The sequence below is a fragment of the Centroberyx gerrardi genome, chromosome 9 (assembly GCF_048128805.1).
Source record: "Centroberyx gerrardi isolate f3 chromosome 9, fCenGer3.hap1.cur.20231027, whole genome shotgun sequence".
Taxonomy (NCBI): Eukaryota; Metazoa; Chordata; class Actinopteri; order Beryciformes; family Berycidae; genus Centroberyx; species Centroberyx gerrardi.
Window position 1 is genome coordinate 15,114,630 of NC_136005.1, and position 19,258 is coordinate 15,133,887.

The following is a 19,258-nucleotide window of genomic DNA, read 5'->3' on the forward strand; positions in this document are numbered from 1 at the left end:
GGGGCAGTCGGGAAACTCTTCTTTCGTTGTCACACTGTGGTAAGTTGTTAATTGCCACTACGAACTTTATTTTTGTTGGTAATATTGATGTTACTGAGCAAGGAAACAAATAATATTTCACGACACCAGCACATGTAGGCTAGATACTTAACCGTTTGGCAAGCATAAAAACTAGTAAAATATTGAATTTGCCAGTCATGATATTGAATCATTAAGCTCCTTTCATTCCCACTCTCTTTTTCAATCTGCACTCTGCTCTCTTGTTCACAACGGCATTAACATCCAAGCTCAGATCACATAGTTAATGTTTTATCTTTTGCACTTGTTGAGAACTGCTCTAAACAACAGTTCAGATCACATTTTATCACATTTCTTCAATGAGAAAGTTGCTGCTCATGATGCTCAGCATGTTGTTTATGTTTCGGCATGATAATAATTATTTAGGTTTTTATACAACAGTTAGTTCCGGTCGAGCAATTTGATTGGACAAGAGGCATTCCATGAGTGCTGATATACAGTGACCTCAATTATGATAACAGCACTGGGACGCTGTACTGTATGTATCACTCCGCTTCACAGCTGTTCTAACCTGTAACCTTGATTAGGATAGCGTTTTTCTGTGTGGAGAAAGCTCTGCCCGGAGCGCTTCTTGTGAGGAGAAATAAAAAGCGGATCACCACAACGTCATCTGACGTTAGCTGAGTAGCTGGCAAGCTAACCAGCTGGTTAGCACTTCTAGCAGACAATACAGTGTTGTGCAACAAACAAATGCTTACCAGATATTCCCAGTACACGTCCACACAAAACTCTAACTTAATTCGCACCTAGTAGCGACAACGCAAATATGGATACTTATTTGCGTTGTCGCTACTAGGTGCGAATTAAGTTAGAGTTTTGTGTGGACGTGTACTGGGAATATCTGGTAAGCATTTGTTTGTTGCACAACACTGTATTGTCTGCTAGAAGTGCTAACGCGCTCCGGGCAGAGCTTTCTCCACACAGAAAAACGCTATCCTAATCAAGGTTACAGGTTAGAACAGCTTCTTGTGAGGAGAAATAAAAAGCGGATCACCACAACGTCATCTGACGTTAGCTGAGTAGCTGGCAAGCTAACCAGCTGGTTAGCACTTCTAGCAGACAATACAGTGTTGTGCAACAAACAAATGCTTACCAGATATTCCCAGTACACGTCCACACAAAACTCTAACTTAATTCGCACCTAGTAGCGACAACGCAAATATGGATACATTTGACCATAATTATGAACGGTCGGCCGAGGCGGAAGATTGGGAAGAAAGTAAGCTGAAATCGTCTGTGCTAACCAAGGAGGTTCTAACCTAAAAGTACCTAGCTTAGCTAGCTTGCAGTCGGGAAACAGTTTACCTGTTGCTTGGCAACACTTGGTAGTGGAATCCTGAGGGAACTGTTTTTGTTGGCGGAGACAACAGATAAAAATCATCTGTTGTCTCAAATTACCATTACTTGATGAATAGCTTTGTTTATACAACTGTTGTATAAAAGCAATATCACACTCGAGGTCGTGCTGTTGTACTGTATATCAGCACGGCTGTGATTATCTTCGGCACGAGGCCGCCGACCGAATCACAGCCGTGCTGATGTACAGTACAACAGCACTCCCTCTCGTGTGATATTGCTTTATCATTCAGTCCTAACTCTGTGAAAGAGATGGATGTCCAGTCCTGTTTATCAACGGGATAAGTAGGTGTGCTCTGTAGTTGGTTATGCAAGGCCGTGACATTGATTCTGAGCACCTTTGTACAGACATTGACGTCAGTTATTTTAGTATTTTTCTATTTTTTTTTTGTTATGTAATTTTATTGTATGCAGTCACTGGGTGTGTGAATGGAAGAATTGTACTGTCAAGTGTGAAGAAGCACCCGCAGCAGCAAAAAAACAGGAAGAGCGACATTTTCCACACTGGTCAACTGTTGGTCTGGCTCTGCTTAACCATGTGGCTTTATAACATTTTGTTGGGGCTTGACCTCAAGGCGATACTGCTGTTTATTTTGTTGTTCCTCCTGATCGCCGATTTCCTCAGAAACAGGAATCCTCCAAACTATCCTCCAGGTCCGCTGGCTCTCCCCCTTGTGGGGAACTTCTTCAGTGTTGACACAAAACAGCCTCACATTTACTTTACAAAGGTAAGCTTTTTAACTAGAGAGGTTTTACCTTAGGGCCCTTAAACTATGAGAACGATTAAGGATAAAAGACTCAAAATCATAATGGAATTGCTAATGCTTTAATTTTAATTTTTATATTTAACTTCTCATTGTAAAAATTACTCTTTCATCTTTCCCAGTTTTCTTGAATTTCAGTTTTGCTATTCAGAATTTCATTTTCACATTTACATTTTATTGTGATATTATTCCAAGAAGACCGATAGGCTAAATGATAACTAGCATTTAGCATGAAGTAAAGACCATTTACAACAACTAAAGGGTATTTAGTTGTCTAACAAACTGAAAGCTAGGAAACACATGCCATTTTTACTATGTATTACATTATTCTCTCCAAAACCTTAGCATCTAGCTAGTTCTTCATACCTTCACCTAGACATCTGGTGGTCAAATTGCAAACACACAGGAAAAAATAACCTGTCATGCTGAAGCAAGCACTTTTCTAGCTGCTAGCCCATACATTATTTTTAGGAAATGTAGTTTTCTTTCAAAAGTTGCCCACCATGTGATGCAGTAATTCTTGCTGATTCACCAATGTTGGCTCTTCTCTGGTTTAATGTCCACAGCTTGCCGATGTCTATGGGAATGTGTTCAGCGTCTGTCTTGGCAAGGATAAGATGGTGTTTGTGTCTGGGTACAAGATGGTGAAGGAAGCCATAGTGACACAGGCTGAGAACTTTGTGGACCGACCCTCCAGTGCAGTGGCTGACAGGATTTATTCAGGAACGTCAGGTGAAAATCTCTCTCCCTCTGTCTCCCTCCCTACCTCTACCTCTCTCTTGGTGTACAGGAATCAGTTCCTTATACTGTGTATTGCTTCTAAATTATACTGTGTGCCTTATACTTTGTATTACTTATGCTTGTCCATAGCTGGTCTGTTCGTAAGCAATGGTGAAACATGGAAGAGACAGCGGCGCTTTGCCTTGTCTACCTTACGTAGCTTCGGCCTGGGCAAAAGCCTCATGGAACAGTGTATCTGTAAGGAGAGTCGCTACCTACAAGAAGAGATGGAGAAGGAGAAAGGTAAGAGGTAGTAGTTGTTCAGAAGGGGGCGCAGTGGAAAAGAAGCAACACAGAAAACAATTACCGTATAATTCAACAGATATGAGCACATCAAGAAAGTACAGTGGATCCTTAAACAAAATGGCACATTTACATTTTAGCTGTTTAGCTGACGCTTTTATCCAGAGAAATTTACAATGAGTATGGGCTCAGATTCCAACATTACAAGCAACAGCAACAAATGTTCCTAAGCAATGGAATTTTCTGAACTCTGGACTCCTTTCCTCCAGGTGAACCTTTCAACCCAGCAGGCCTCTTCAACAATGCTGTGTCCAACATAATTTGCCAGTTGGTGATGGGGAGACGGTTTGACTACAACGACCACAACTTCCAGATCATGCTACAGTATCTGTCTGAAGCCATTCTGCTGGAGGGCTCCGTATGGGGTCAAGTAAGAGAACAATATCCTTTCAATTCAGTCATTGTGTTTGTAAAGTAGATAGAGACATCTCTTCTCTGATTTTTTTTCTTTAGTAGGAAGGGTAGGAGGGTAAAAAAAGAGCGGCAGCTCTGTTGGTCTATCCTCAGGGGGCCCATGTGGTCTCACAGGCAGAGAATGAGTTGCTACACTGTCCCTGGACACAGATTTATTGAAGAAGGTAAAGGCAAATGTCATAAATCAAACCGTCACTTTTCTTCCTGTAGCTGTATGAGGCATTCCCTCAATTGATGAAGCATTTGCCAGGCACTCACAACAAAATGTTTAGCCACTACAAGTACTTGGAAGGCTTCGTCAGTCAAGAGATAAAGAGGCACAAGCAGGACCTGGACCCCAGCAATCCCCGGGACTACATTGACGCTTTCCTCATGGAAATGGAAAATGTATGTGACCAACTACACTGCACACATGCTGTACAATCGTTGCCCTTTCTGTCAGTCAAACTACCATTCATTCAATACTGTATATCTTTTCTCCATTTCTCAATAGCACAAAGGAGAGTCTGATCTGGGCTTCAATGAGGCCAACCTGGCTCTGTGCTCTCTTGATATGTTCCTGGCTGGAACTGAGACCACCTCCACCACTTTGCAGTGGGCCTTTGTTTTCCTCATCAAGTACCCCAATATCCAGGGTAGGTGAAATCCTAAACCCTGAGCTCACTGTGAAATTGAAAAAAAAATAAATTTGATATGCTTTGCTTATTTGCTTTTATAAAGCTTGAATCCTTGTAGAAGTGAGGCGCTTTAACCATACAGAATAGTTTTTCCCAAAGGACCCAGAGGACCAAAGGGGTCCTTTGGTCCTCCAGGGAACTAAAACTAATAACAGTGGGGAAAAAAGGTCAGGACAGGAATTTGATCCCTTATCACCCCATTATCCCATGTGATTCGGTGGAAGCTACTTCATCAGGGCACAACACATAACTGAAAGACCATGCACATTAAAACACTCAGGCAGACTTGATTTGAGAAACCGCAACACCTGTCCTGTGTAGGGAGGCAGGGAATGAGAATGCTTCTTTTTGGGAATAGAAATATACTAGAGATAATGTCTGCCTGCTGTAATGTTTTAATGTGCATGGTCTTTCATTTATGTATTGTGCCCTGACAAAAGAGCTTGCTCTGAAAAGCTTTGGCCTATAAAGATGATTGATGGGATCAAGTTGCTGTCCTGAACCTTTTTTTCCTAATTGCTATTAGGTTAAATCTGTCTATTTCACTACTTAGAGAAAGTCCAGGCAGAGATAGACAGAGTGATTGGACAGACCCGCCAGCCCGCTATGGCCGACAGACCCAACATGCCCTACACTGATGCTGTCATCCATGAGATCCAGAGGATGGGAAACATTGTTCCTCTCAACGGACTCAGGATGGCCGCCAAGGACACAACACTGGGGGGTTACTTCATACCCAAGGTGCATCTACTCAGACTTCAGTCATTCAAGTCTAAACTGGCTTGGTTAGTCAGCCAATGTTGTTGTTGCAGCATTGCTTGGTGTTAACCTCTGGGTCGTGTTTAGGGTACGTCCTTGATGACCAACCTGACCTCTGTGCTGTTTGACAAGAATGAATGGGAGACTCCAGACACCTTCAACCCTGCACACTTCCTGGATGCTGAGGGCAAGTTTGTGAGGAGAGAAGCGTTCTTGCCTTTCTCTGCAGGTAAACTAACTTATCCCTAATTGTTAACCTGTTCTGATAAATCTGGAATGTTATGTGATCCTGAGCTTATATCCCTACATGTGTATCTGTGTGTGTGTTCTTCAGGGAAGCGTGTGTGTCTAGGAGAAGGCCTAGCCAAGATGGAGCTGTTCCTGTTTTTCGTCAGTTTATTCCAGAAGTTCTCTTTCTCCACTCTGGATGGAGTAGAGTTGAGTACAGAAGGGATCGTTGGAATTACACGTACACCTTATCCCTTCAAGGTCTATGCCAAGGCTCGCTGACCATGCAAAATCTCAATGAAGCCTTTTCATCTAATCAATAATCTAACCAATGATCTGTAACAGAAAACAACTTATGTGGCAAAACCACCACATAACTACAGTTTGTAATTATGATCCAGGAAAGAGGTTCAACAAAAATATTTCTTTACTAGCTCATCTTTTATCACATCTTTGGCCAATAATTACATAGCAAGTGTATTGTGTTTTGTATCTCTTTTGTTTTTTATTAGGATCCCCATTCGCTGCCAATTTAATGACAGCTAGTTTTCCCTTCCTGGGGTCCTCACAAGGAAGCAATACAATAACCTACAAATAATCAATGATAAGATAAGAGAATGCTTAAAATAACAATCGTAATGGAAAAGGGTAAAGTATCATTATTAATGCAAAATTTTACATACATACATAGATTTTAAGAAAATTACAATCAAGCTTTATTGATCGACCACCAAACATCTATATTATACTATACTGACGTTTTCTTATCCACACAAGCTGTGGCAATGTTCCCATGATCAACAAAATAAAACCAAATTTTACAAATGCATTTCCCAATTACAATACCAAATATTATGGGTAATAAAAATATGTCTACTGAGGTCTCTCAGAACAAAGAGGTTAAAACTAATGTTAGGACAGAGATCTATGTCACTTATAAAGTCAACTGACCTGCACTTTATACATAATAAGAATCATCAGAGATTTTGGAGATATTCATGAACAGTGATGGCTTTTCTTTCAAAAATCTGCATAATCTTTTGGTAGCTATAAGGGAAGAAATAAAAAAGGAGAGGTGAACAGAAAATGTGCATACTAGTGGTCAGTTAAATGCTACATGGACATAACCGCAGGATCAAGCTACTTCTCCACTGACAGAAGCTTCTCTTCATCTTTGAGAAGATTTGGGCTTACAAGGCAGCTTCATGTTTTGTAAGGGAAGAGGAGCTGCATTTTGAGGGGTGTTAGGCACAGGAGATGGGAGGTGGCTGAAAGCTTTTGTTTTTTCCTCTTTTTTTGTTATGTGTATGTTTTGGTCTGTTTTCAGCTTATTCCTTCTTGCTGTATTTGTATTTTCTGTACTCTGTGCTCTTATTTGGTTAATAAAGGGATGTTTCAACTCTCTGTCTTCTACTAAGCCACATGTTGATATGTTGACATTTGAAGAAAATACAGCCATTTGAACTGTTGTGTTGTGATAATCACAAAGACTCTTAATACCCACAATGCCTTGCGGGGCAGTCGGGAAACTCTTCTTTCGTTGTCACACTGTGGTAAGTTGTTAATTGCCACTACGAACTTTATTTTTGTTGGTAATATTGATGTTACTGAGCAAGGAAACAAATAATATTTCACGACACCAGCACATGTAGGCTAGATACTTAACCGTTTGGCAAGCATAAAAACTAGTAAAATATTGAATTTGCCAGTCATGATATTGAATCATTAAGCTCATTTCATTCCCACTCTTTCTCAATCTGCACTCTGCTCTCTTGTTCACAACGGCATTAACATCCAAGCTCAGATCACATAGTTAATGTTTTATCTTTTGCACTTGTTGAGAACTGCTCTAAACAACAGTTCTGATCACATTTTATCATATTGCTTGAATGTTGCTGCTCGTGATGCTTAGCATGTTGTTTATGTTTCGGCATAATAATAATTATTTAGGTAGGCTATTTAAATGACAGCATGTCCAGTCCTGTTTATCAACGGGATAAGTAGGTGTGGTCTGTAGTTGGTTATGTAAGACCGTGACATTGATTCTGAGCACCTTTGCACAGACTTTGTAGTCAGTTATTTTATTATTTTTTCTATTACGTAATATTAATTGTACGTAGTCACTGGGTGTGTAAATTTAAGTATTATATTATCAGCTGTGAACAAGCATTGTCACCTGGCAGGTGCTTCGACGGTGACAGCAGAAAAACAGGAAGAGCGACATTTTCCACACTGGTCAGCTGTTGGTCTGGCTCTGCTTAACCATGTGGCTTTATAACATTTTGTTGGGGCTTGACCTCAAGGCGATACTGCTGTTTATTTTGTTGTTCCTCCTGATCGCCGATTTCCTCAGAAACAGGAATCCTCCAAACTATCCTCCAGGTCCGCTGGCTCTCCCGCTTGTGGGGAACTTCTTCAGTGTTGACACAAAACAGCCTCACATTTATTTTACAAAGGTAAGCTTTTTAACTAGAGAGGTTTTACCTTAGGACACTTTAGGATAAAAGACTCAAAATCATAATGGAATTGCTAATGCTTTAATTTTAAACTGTAAATTAAACATTTTCAATTTCATAATTTTCCTAGTTCTCTTTTGAATTTCAGTTTTGCTATTCAGAATTTCATTTTTACATTTACATTTTATTGTGACATTATTCGAAGAAGACCAATAGCTTAATGATAATTAGCATTTAGCATAAATTCAAGACCAACAACTAACCCTAACCTTTGAACTGTCTGATTAAACCATTTAAATATTATGGCAGTAACAACTACACTGAAGGGTTTCTACCAGGTTAATATATATATGTATATAATAATAATAATATATAATATTATGTAGACATTTTTCACTAATGGGTATATTTAGTTGTCTAACTGAAAGCTAGGAAACTCATGCCAACTTTAAATTGTCTAGTTGCTTTAGAAGATGTGCAGATGGATTCAACCTTTTTGTCCCATAGAAACGAAAGGGGGATACTGACATCTGGTGGTCAAATTGCAAACACACAGGGGAAAAAAACTCATGCTGAAGCAAGCACTTTTCTAGCAGCTAGCCCATACATTATTTTCAGGAAATTTACTTTTCTTTCAAAAGTTGCCCACCATGTGATGCAGTAATTCTTGCTGATTCACCAATGTTGGCTCTTCTCTGGTTTAATGTCCACAGCTCGCCGATGTCTATGGGAATGTGTTCAGCGTCCGTCTTGGCAAGGATAAGATGGTGTTTGTGTCTGGGTACAAGATGGTGAAGGAAGCCATAGTGACACAGGCTGAGAACTTTGTGGACCGACCCTCCAGTGCAGTGGCTGACAGGATTTATTCAGGAACGTCAGGTGAAAATCTCTCTCCCTCTGTCTCCCTCCCTACCTCTACCTCTCTCTTGGTGTACAGGAATCAGTTCCTTATACTGTGTATTGCTTCTAAATTATACTGTGTGCCTTATACTTTGTATTACTTATGCTTGTCCATAGCTGGTCTGTTCTTGAGCAATGGTGAAACATGGAAGAGACAGCGGCGCTTTGCCTTGTCTACCTTACGTAGCTTCGGCCTGGGCAAAAGCCTCATGGAACAGTGTATCTGTAAGGAGAGTCGCTACCTACAAGAAGAGATGGAGAAGGAGAAAGGTAAGAGGTAGTAGTTGTTCAGAAGGGGGCGCAGTGGAAAAGAAGCAACACAGAAAACAATTACCGTATAATTCAACAGATATGAGCACATCAAGAAAGTACAGTGGATCCTTAAACAAAATGGCACATTTACATTTTAGCTGTTTAGCTGATGCTTTTATCCAGAGAAATTTACAATGAGTATGGGCTCAGATTCCTACATTACAAGCAACAGCAACAAATGTTCCTAAGCAATGGAATTTTCTGAACTCTGGACTCCTTTCCTCCAGGTGAACCTTTCAACCCAGCAGGCCTCTTCAACAATGCTGTGTCCAACATAATTTGCCAGTTGGTGATGGGGAGACGGTTTGACTACAACGACCACAACTTCCAGATCATGCTACAGTATCTGTCTGAAGCCATTCTGCTGGAGGGCTCCGTATGGGGTCAAGTAAGAGAACAATATCCTTTCAATTCAGTCATTGTGTTTGTAAAGTAGATAGAGACATCTCTTCTCTGATTTTTTTTCTTTAGTAGGACGGGTAGGTGGGTAAAAAAAAGAGGGGCAGCTCTGTTGGTCTATCCTCAGGGGGCCCATGTGGTCTCACAGGCAGAGAATGAGTTGCTACACTGTCCCTGGACACAGATTTATTGAAGAAGGTAAAGGCAAATGTCATAAATCAAACCAACGTCACTTTTCTTCCTGTAGCTGTATGAGGCATTCCCTCAATTGATGAAGCATTTGCCAGGCCCTCACAACAAAATGTTTAGCCACTACAAGTACGTGGAAGACTTTCTTAGTCAGGAGATAAAGAGGCACAAGCAGAACCTGGACCCCAGCAATCCCCGGGACTACATTGATGCTTTCGTCATGGAAATGGAGAATGTATGTGACCAACTACACTGCACACATGCTGTACAATCGTTGCCCTTTCGGTTAGTTCATTCACTACTATATATCTTCTCCATTTTGCAATAGCACAAAGAAGTCTACAAGAAGTCTGATGTGGGCTTCAATGAGGCCAACCTGGCTCTGTGCTCTCTCGATCTGTTCCTGGCTGGAACTGAGACCACCTCCACCACTTTGCAGTGGGCCTTTGTTTTCCTCATCAAGTACCCCGATATCCAGAGTAGGTGAAATCCTAAACCCTGAGCTCACTGTGAAATTGTAACCAAAATATATCAATAAAAATTTACATGCTTTGCTTGTCCTTGTAGTAGTGAGGCGCTTTGTCCTTACAGAATAGTTTTTCCTAAAGCACCAAAAGGTTCAGGACAGCAACTTGATCCCTTCAATCACCCTATTATACCATGTGATTCGGTGGAAGCTACTTAATCAGGGCATAGTACATGAATGAAAGACCATGCACATTATAAAACTCCAGCAGGCAGACTTGATTTGAGAAACAGCAACACCTGTCCTGTGTAGGGAGGCAGGGAAAGAGAATACTACTGTTTGGGAATAGAAATAGATAGAGAGAAAGTCTGCCTGCTGGAATGTTTTAATGTGCATGGTCTTTCATTCACGTATTGTGCTAGGGCTGAACGATTTTGAAAAAATATCTAATTGCGATTATTTTGACTGATATTGCAATTGCGATATGATTTGTGATATTAGAGGAAATGATAATTTTTACATCATTATTCTCATTTTCATTGAAAAACATATTAAAATGATTATGGTGTGATTTTTGCGGGGATCTGTACCAAACAAAGATGTTTTCTTAAGTCTGTAGAATATGATGTGTAGGCCAGGACATCTCTGCAGCACGACAATATTTAATTTAAAATGGTATTTTGACACACATATATTAACAAATATTGCGCCTCCTGTGATTTGAAAATTGCAGTAGGCCATATTGCGATTTCGATAAAATTTCAATTAATTGTTCAGCCCTATATTGTGCCCTGACAAAAGAGCTTGCTCTGAAAAGCTTTGGCCAATAAAGATGATTGATGGGATCAAGTTGCTGTCCTGAACCTTTTTTTCCTAATTGCTATTAGGTTAAATCCTTCTATTTCACTACTTAGAGAAAGTCCAGGCAGAGATAGACAGAGTGATTGGACAGACCCGCCAGCCCACTATGGCCGACAGACCCAACATGCCCTACACTGATGCTGTCATCCATGAGATCCAGAGGATGGGAAACATTGTTCCTCTCAACGGACTCAGGATGGCCGCCAAGGACACAACACTGGGGGGTTACTTCATACCCAAGGTGCATCTACTCAGACTTCAGTCATTCAAGTCTAAACTGGCTTGGTTAGTCAGCCAATGTTGTTGTTGCAGCATTGCTTGGTGTTAACCTCTGGGTTGTGTTTAGGGTACGTCCTTAATGCCCAACCTGACCTCTGTGCTGTTTGACAAGAATGAATGGGAGACTCCAGACACCTTCAACCCTGCACACTTCCTGGATGCTGAGGGCAAGTTTGTGAGGAGAGAAGCGTTCTTGCCTTTCTCTGCAGGTAAACTAACTTATCCCTAATTGTTAACCTGTTCTGATAAATCTGGAATGTTATGTGATCCTGAGCTTATATCCCTACATGTGTATCTGTGTGTGTGTTCTTCAGGGAAGCGTGTGTGTCTAGGAGAAGGCCTAGCCAAGATGGAGCTGTTCCTGTTTTTCGTCAGTTTATTCCAGAAGTTCTCTTTCTCCACTCTGGATGGAGTAGAGTTGAGTACAGAAGGGATCGTTGGTGCTACACGCATACCGTATCCCTTCAAGGTCTATGCCAAGGCTCGCTGAACCTCGCTGATCGCACTGAACCCTTTTCATCTAATTAATAATCTAACCAATGGTCTGTAACAGAAAACTAAACAAACTATTTTGTAATCTCCCACTTTGTCAGCTGTATAGTTGCCTAATGTTATGGGGTTCCATATGTATCTTCTGTGCTTGTATATTTCATTCTGTGTGATTAAATAAATTGTTCTTGTATTCAAGGAACTGTTAAAAAGAGAATTCATACAGTCTCTCTGATTATTGGATAGATCAATATTCTGTAGTGTGGGAAGGACAGCACATCTTGCCACATAACTGAAGGTGCAGGCAAACATTTTTGCAACATGATCCAGGAAAGAGGCTCAACTTGCTGAAAATACACAAATATTTCTTTACTATCTCATCTGTTATCACATCTTTGGCCAGTTGGTGAACATTCATATCGAGGCCAAACATCAGGCTATACCGTCATAAATCTACAGGACCATAAAGACAGGCAGCAGCATTCACCAGCTACCTACTCTGACTTTCAGGGTGAGTGAGTCATTGAGATTATCAAGTGGGCACCTTCCTTCACCAATGTTTCGTTCAATTGCGCCCAAGACACCTCAAGATGTTCTCAACAGTGTATTCCAGCAGCAGCCGACTCAGCATTATATCTGCTTAGGCTAAGCTAAGTCTGACTGGCAGCTTCACTGACCCATGGCCCGTTCTAGCTGTAGCCACCCTGTTTATCGAAGTCACAAAATTACACAGAGGTGTATGCGGGCTCCAAATTACCAAATGAATGTGCACACAAATTCTAACATGCTAATGTTCACGCATGCTACCAAGCTAATGCTAACACAAGGCTAACCCAGTTAGGCTATCTGCCTAAGCTACTTTGTGTCCCAGTTGGCGGGCTTCCTCCTCATCTACCACCACTCACTACTCGCTCCCATACTGTAGCTGCTTCTGTCATAGTCTTAACTGTCAAAGTCTTATCTCCCTATCCTCGGCAACCTCTAGCTTTCCGGCCTCGCTGCTCCACCTCAAGCTGCTAAATCAGAATATTGAGCATATTATTTCCTTTCATACGCTTCTACCACATCTTCCCATTGTTTTACAACCTGACAGTATGCCAAAGCATAGCTATGCCTGGACACAATGGACAGGCAGGATCCTCACCTACGCATTGGCTAAGATTTTGGGGAGAAGGTAACACTTGCACCAAATGAATACGGTTCATGATAATAGAAATTTCTCTCAGAACAAAGAGGTTAAAAGTAAAACTTCACACACCATGAGAGTCAACGATTTTATAGATACTCATGACCAATGATGTCTTTTTCTTTTGAAGGTCTGCTTAAGGGAAAAAATAAAAATAAAAACCTTGGTCAGTTGGACATAACAGCTACTTTTCCACTGACTTTTCCACAGCAATTCAAGATTTATTCATCTTTGAGAAGATCCGGGCTTACAAGACAGCACCATGTTTTGTCAGGGATGTTAGGCAAAGTAGACAGGAGATGGAAGGTGGCTGAAAGCTTTTTGTTTTTTCCTCTTTTTTTATTATGGTGTGTATGTTTTAGTCTGTTTTCAGCTTTTTCCCTCTTGCTATACTCTATACTCTTCTTTATTTGGTGAATAAAGGGATGTCTCAACTCTCTCTGTTATGCACATAGATCATCACATCTACATAAGTTGGGAGTCAGCGCAGTACCGCCCCATCTCTAACTAGGAATGAATGGTGGAGCAAGTGAGGGGCCAAACATTGATACTTATCAGTCTCTTGCCCTCCTTTTCTCTCGCTCTGCTTCACAATGTGGCTCTGTGATCTGTTTCTGGGGCTTGACCTCAATGGAATACTGCTTTTTAGTTTTGCCCTTCTCCTGATTGCTTATTTTCTTATGAAAAGGAATCCACCCAACTTTCCTCCGGGACCACCAGCTCTCCCTCTTTTAGGAAATGTGTTCAGCATTGATACTCAACAGCCTCACATTTACCTAACCAAGGTAAGCAGCATCAAGGAATTTCCATATGCACATGTAGAGTAGCCTACATGAGGAGAGTAAAAAAGCCTGAACGCACTGTAAGTTATTCTGTGCTTCTGGAATACTTATGGCAAACATTTTAAGATCCTGAAGTAGGGCATTTGAACACCCTGAGAATGTCCAATAGAAAAAAATAATCAGCTAATCAGTAATAACTGCCCTGCATTACTAGGCTACTGTCACTGGCTCATATGAAATAGTTCCCTCAAACATAACACCATTGACTATACAGCAGCAGAGTTTGCATAACTTACCTAAATGTCTAAATTTGTATGACTTTTCTCCAACAGAAAATCCATAGATGACGTAGGAAAGTAATAAAAAAACATGGGTGGACACTCATTCACTAAAAAGAAAAAAAAAGTGTCATATTTACAATTTATTGAAACCTTGTCGCAAATGAAATAGATAACTAATGACGATAAAAAGTATATATATAACAAAGAAAACAATGTTAAAAACCTGTTGATTGCAAGTCACATTGTTTTGAAAATATTGTCCTGAGACATGCATTTTATCAGGGTCACATGCTGGACAACAGGGGACTTATTATCTGCTCCTGCATCCACAGCTCGCTGATGTTTATGGGAATGTGTTCTGCATGCGTCTGGGAAGAGACAAAACAGTGTTTGTGTCTGGGTACAAGATGGTGAAGGAAGCCATAGTGACACAGGCCGAGAACTTCATGGATCGGCCTTACAGCCCGATGGTGACCAGACTTTATTCAGGGAACTCAGGTGAATCAAGCAGCCTGACTGGTCTCACACACACACACACACACACACACACACACACAGTACATCAGAACTCAGGTGATCAACCTCCCTCCTATTGCCTGAACACAGTTGTCTTGTTCCTTTCTGTCTCAGCGGGTCTTTTCTTCAGTAATGGGCAGGTATGGCGGAGACAGCGGCGTTTTGCCATGACTACGTTACGAACCTTTGGTCTGGGTAAGAGCTCCATGGAGCAGAGCATCTGTGAGGAGAGTCGTCATCTACAGGAGGGGATGGAGAAGGAGAAAGGTTGGCAAAAAGAACAAAATGGAAGAGAGAGCAAAAAAAGACAAACTAAAATAATCACAGTGTACTATTTCTGATGGTGCTGTTTGAAAAGACCTTTCTTCTGTTCAGGTGAACCATTTAACCCCGTGCACCTGTTCAACAACGCTGTGTCCAACATCATCTGCCAGATAGTGTTTGGGAGACGGTTCGACTACAGTGACCACAACTTCCAGACCATGCTGACGAACCTGACGGAGATGGTCTATCTGGAAGGCTCCATATGGGCTCAGGTAGGATGCAGAAGCAGCTCAGACACGCAGCTAAACTAGCATGGATGCATCTACTCAAAAGAAGAAACATTTTATTTTACATTTATTGTGAAGATTGCGTGATTATTGTTATTTTTCTACAATATATTTCTGTTGTTTAATTATTACATGGAATTATTTCATAAAACAATTAGTTAAGCTTTCTTTGTACTTACTGAGGGTTAGAGTTAGTTACTTATTTCCTGTGTTTTGATTGGTGCCTGTGTCTTTTTGTTGTTAGATGATTTCAACTAAAATTTTCAACACTCATTCCTATTTTTTGTTCTTGTAGTGAGTTGTGTTTTCAGTAAAGGAGCAGAAAAAAAGCTATCTGCCTCCATCCAGTTCATTTTTAGCAGACTCATTGCAAACTTACACTAACCCAAGAATAATCAGAGTAAAGAAGAAATTGGCGAATATAAATTAAATATACAATATATTAAGTTTGTATATATTTCATAACTCTCTATAGTGTGTACCCATGATTCAATAAATATGTTTTTATATGGACAAAAATAATTCTTATATGCATACTAAGTATGCAGATTTGTCACTGCAAGGACTCATTTGACTTGTGTTAACTAAAAGTCATGAGCTATAGTAATATGTCTTCAATATCGCTTAAGTAGCTAATGGATAAAAACAACCCCATTGAATAATTCCTCTGTTTTCTCTCCAAACAGCTTTACGATGCATTCCCCAGACTGATGAAGCACCTGCCAGGGCCTCACAATGACATCTTCAGCCACAGTAAATCCTTGGAGGCCTTTATCAGTGGAGAGATAGAGAGACACAAGTTGGACTTGGACCCCAGCAACCCACGAGATTACATCGACACCTTCCTCATCGAGGAGAAAGTATGGAAGACCATGGCCACCATGTCCATCTGTTCACCTGTCTGTCTTGACTCCACTTCTTAACAACAGCTTACAGTATTTGTTCTAAAATCACTGTAATGCATAGCCTTAAGTGGCTTACTTAAAGCCACATAACTAAGCTAACTTTAAACTTTAAAATATTTTTAATCAAAGAACAAATCAACACTAAATCACATGAGGCAGAAAAGCGTTGCACTGCTCTCTATGGGTTGAAACTGAAGCATGTTGCATTTCTGGCCACACCTCAGTCAGTGTTTTCAAAGTAGATGTTTTGCATCGGCTGCCAAAGGCAAAACACCTGCTTTGACATCATTGATGATTGATTTAGTGTCGATTTGCCCTTTAAACACTCATAACTTAATGCCAAGCAGTTGTAGTGTTGGTATGAATTGGTATGATTTTCAGTTTGTACATTAACCACAGCTGCGGAAAATGTGGTCACAGGTGTTTCCTTGGGTATTTTAGAACAGCTTCCGTCTTGTCAGGCATGAGACAAAGCTGGATCTCATTGCTTTTATAAAACTGCACTAACATCATTGTATTTAAAAGAAAGACTGTAAATGTTTAATCAATCTTTTTTTTTTAATTGATCATTTAAAAAAATAGTAATTAAACGTAATTCTTCTGCCAAGCAAAATACAGTAATTCTTGTTCAGTAGCTAAACTAAGGGACACATAAGTAGCAGTGTGAGTGGTGAATTTAGGTTAGTGCATTAAAATTTAAATTAACTGCTACAGGGTCACAGGTTTGGGATTACCGGGCATTTTATGGCTCTGAATGTGTCTCATCCAATCAGTACTAAGAACCAAAATGATCCCTTCTATAAACTGACAGTATGTTTGCCCACTCATCTATCCCTCCAATCTGCCTGACAGCACAAAGGAAACCGTGAACTGGGCTTTTACGAAGGCAACCTGGTTCTGTGTTGTCTGGATCTGTTCCTGGCTGGCACTGAAACCACATCCAAAACGCTGCAGTGGGGCCTCATCTATCTCATCAAGCACCCCCGTGTCCAGGGTGAGTGTTCAGATAAGAAGAAACTTGAATGATCCCAGTGGGGAAATTGGGTCATTGCAGCAGCACAGAGTAGAATATAGATAAGAAGACATGTTGAAGGTTAAAGATACTACTGTACGTTGTCCTCATGCTAATACAGAGCTCCTGTAGGCTTGAAAGGATTCTCACTATGTTGACTACTGACAGATTCACAGGTTAACAGATGTATGTCCATTCATTTGGGCCGGGGGGGTGACACATTGAGTAGGGAGACTGTCCTTCAACTGGAGGACTCATGTTCAAGTTCCTGTCAGCAGCCATCTGCCTTGCTGAGTGTCTTTAAGCAAGACATTGAATCCCTGCTAACTCAGAGGAGCTCAGTAGCTGTTTAAAAGCTGGTGTTAAAGTGAAAAGAGAATTTACCTATGGGGATTAATAAACCATCACATTATCACCATTTGGCCGGTTTAGTCCACATGGATGACATTGTTATGAACTGAGAAATGAGCCTGACAAAAGCATTTTCTGACAAAGATCTTATTTCCACATTCTCCTATTTTTTTTAAACTCTGGGATTGTCCAAGCAACCAGTGCATAATGTGCTCATGTCTATGTATATAGACGTGTATGTGTATGTATAGCCATACAAGACTATCATCATACCTGAGTTGTCATACACTGCCCAACTTAAATTTGGGTTTAGAAAGAAGTCAGTTTAATTGATCCAATTAAAAACTAACTTCTATTTCACTACCTAGACAAAGTCCAGGCAGAGATAGACAGAGTGATTGGACAGACCCGCCAGCCCACTATGGCCGACAGACCCAACATGCCCTACACTGATGCTGTCATCCATGAGATCCAGAGGATGGGAAACATTGTTCCTCTCAACGGACTCAGGATGGCCGCCAAGGACACAACACTGGGGGGTTACTTCATACCCAAGGTGCATCTACTCAGACTTCAGTCATTGAAGTAGTCTAAACTGGCTTGGTTGTGTCCATGTTCCATGTTTCTTGGAAAACAACATGGCATCTTGTACGTGGGGAATGTCAGCCAGTGTTGCTGCTGCAAATATTGTACCTGTCAACATACTCAGGGTGAACACAACACTGGGAGGTTGCTTTATACCAAAAGTATTTATGTGCATGCATAAGTCAATAGTTGTTTTATTGCTGTTGGTTGAAGAGTATTCTGACACTTAAAATTCTCCTGAAATAGTCGAGACAATAAGAATATTTCACGACACATAATTGTTGATTCACTGAGGTTACAAAACTATGGGCAGCGTAGTCACATAACCTGATAAACACAATACTGCCTGTGTCATCCTTTCAGCAGTGACCCTGTGACTATAAGCCATCTCTTTACTGTGTTAACACCAGCTTGTTGACTTGACCCAGTCACCAATGTATGACTGCACTCAAACAGCTGAACTGGTTTCCTATCCCTGTAGTATTTTGTAAGAAAAAAAAAACATTCTACATAAAAGTTGCTGGAGGATTACCATCAAATTTGTGCTTCCTTGCTGTAAATACAAACCAGGAGGTTGAGTGTTTTCTTGTGTGGTGTGTAGGGAACCTCTTTGATGCCCAACCTGACCTCTGTGCTGTTTGACAAGCATGAATGGGAGACTCCAGACACCTTCAACCCTGCACACTTCCTGGATGCCGACGGCAAGTTTGTGAGGAGGGACGCTTTCTTGCCTTTCTCTGCAGGTAATTTTGACATTAAACTGAAAACTTAGACCTTGATTTAATACTGAACTAACCCCAACCACTCTGTAGAAACTGACCATGAGGAATAAAGTGATGCAGGTTATAGAAAAGATGTAGTAGATGTGTGTCTGTGGATGCATAGTGAGAGTATGCTGAGAGGGTAAGACACATTTTCACGACCCTAGCCTCCTTTTGCATTTTGTTTGTTTTCCCCAGGAAAGCGTGCATGTCTGGGAGAGGGCCTGGCAAGAATGGAGCTGTTCTTGTTTTTCGTCAGTTTATTCCAGAAGTTCTCTTTCTCCACTCTGGAGGGAGTAGAGCTGAGGACAGAGGGGATCATCGGAGCCACACGCACACCGCACCCCTTCAAGATCTACACCAAGGCCCGCTGAACCCCTGCAGCATATTCCCTATGGACTGTACGCTACAGTAATGCTAACGAGTTAGATCAAGTTAAACACATTAGACGGCATCTACTGTACGAAGGTGCAAGTGTGGCTAGCTTTCCTCAAACAGTCAAAACCAAAACTTAATAGAGCCTAGAATTTCCATCAAGCCCCATTCAGCTTCATCTGACCCACTCCAGTAGAGACTGCATTCACTATTAAGCACAATGTTTACAGTATGTGTGTAATG

At 40.9% G+C, this 19,258-nt stretch overlaps 3 protein-coding genes across 5 annotated transcripts; all 3 read left to right on the forward strand.

Annotated features, from left to right (window-relative positions):
* The first annotated feature begins 20 nt into the window (after nt 1-20).
* LOC144539661 (cytochrome P450 2J4-like) lies at nt 21-6,758 on the forward strand. 2 transcript variants are annotated; one of them, XM_078285525.1, is made up of 10 exons: nt 21-39; nt 2,060-2,162; nt 2,765-2,930; nt 3,069-3,221; nt 3,491-3,651; nt 3,906-4,082; nt 4,189-4,330; nt 4,926-5,113; nt 5,219-5,360; nt 5,466-6,758. In XM_078285525.1, the coding sequence occupies exons 3-10, from the start codon at nt 2,816-2,818 to the stop codon at nt 5,639-5,641; spliced, it is 1,254 nt and encodes a 417-aa protein (XP_078141651.1). In that variant the 5' UTR covers nt 21-39; nt 2,060-2,162; nt 2,765-2,815; the 3' UTR covers nt 5,642-6,758. The 2 variants fall into 2 exon arrangements, with proteins under 2 accessions (XP_078141651.1, XP_078141650.1); XM_078285524.1 differs by lacking the exon at nt 21-39 and having other exon boundaries at nt 1,944-2,162.
* A 122-nt stretch (nt 6,759-6,880) lies between these two features.
* On the forward strand, nt 6,881-11,927 carry LOC139908853 (cytochrome P450 2J4-like). Of its 2 annotated transcripts, XM_078285522.1 has the most exons (10): nt 6,881-6,912; nt 7,713-7,815; nt 8,529-8,694; nt 8,833-8,985; nt 9,255-9,415; nt 9,674-9,850; nt 9,944-10,094; nt 10,996-11,183; nt 11,289-11,430; nt 11,536-11,927. In XM_078285522.1, exons 3-10 carry the CDS (start codon nt 8,580-8,582, stop codon nt 11,709-11,711), a joined length of 1,263 nt encoding a protein of 420 aa, XP_078141648.1. In that variant the 5' UTR covers nt 6,881-6,912; nt 7,713-7,815; nt 8,529-8,579; the 3' UTR covers nt 11,712-11,927. The 2 variants fall into 2 exon arrangements, with proteins under 2 accessions (XP_078141648.1, XP_078141647.1); XM_078285521.1 differs by lacking the exon at nt 6,881-6,912 and having other exon boundaries at nt 7,591-7,815.
* Nucleotides 11,928-13,385: 1,458 nt separating this feature from the next.
* On the forward strand, nt 13,386-19,095 carry LOC139908852 (cytochrome P450 2J2-like). The gene is made up of 9 exons (XM_071895694.2): nt 13,386-13,681; nt 14,292-14,457; nt 14,590-14,742; nt 14,851-15,011; nt 15,713-15,886; nt 16,784-16,925; nt 17,663-17,850; nt 18,481-18,622; nt 18,839-19,095. The coding sequence occupies exons 1-9, from the start codon at nt 13,490-13,492 to the stop codon at nt 19,012-19,014; spliced, it is 1,494 nt and encodes a 497-aa protein (XP_071751795.1). The 5' UTR covers nt 13,386-13,489; the 3' UTR covers nt 19,015-19,095.
* Nucleotides 19,096-19,258: the final 163 nt, after the last annotated feature.

Bases quoted from the DNA above. Each gene is read 5' to 3' on its own strand.
- LOC144539661 (XM_078285524.1), top strand. From the start codon at position 1,971: ATGTGGCTTTATAACATTTTGTTGGGGCTTGACCTCAAGGCGATACTG. The intron at 2,163-2,764 runs GTAAGCTTTTTA...TAATGTCCACAG, and splicing joins CTCACATTTACTTTACAAAG to CTTGCCGATGTCTATGGGAA. The intron at 3,222-3,490 runs GTAAGAGGTAGT...CCTTTCCTCCAG, and splicing joins AGAGATGGAGAAGGAGAAAG to GTGAACCTTTCAACCCAGCA.
- LOC139908853 (XM_078285521.1), top strand. From the start codon at position 7,624: ATGTGGCTTTATAACATTTTGTTGGGGCTTGACCTCAAGGCGATACTG. The intron at 9,416-9,673 runs GTAAGAGAACAA...TTCTTCCTGTAG, and splicing joins AGGGCTCCGTATGGGGTCAA to CTGTATGAGGCATTCCCTCA. The intron at 10,095-10,995 runs GTAGGTGAAATC...TTCACTACTTAG, and splicing joins CAAGTACCCCGATATCCAGA to AGAAAGTCCAGGCAGAGATA.
- LOC139908852 (XM_071895694.2), top strand. From the start codon at position 13,490: ATGTGGCTCTGTGATCTGTTTCTGGGGCTTGACCTCAATGGAATACTG. The intron at 14,458-14,589 runs GTGAATCAAGCA...TTTCTGTCTCAG, and splicing joins ACTTTATTCAGGGAACTCAG to CGGGTCTTTTCTTCAGTAAT. The intron at 18,623-18,838 runs GTAATTTTGACA...TGTTTTCCCCAG, and splicing joins TTTCTTGCCTTTCTCTGCAG to GAAAGCGTGCATGTCTGGGA.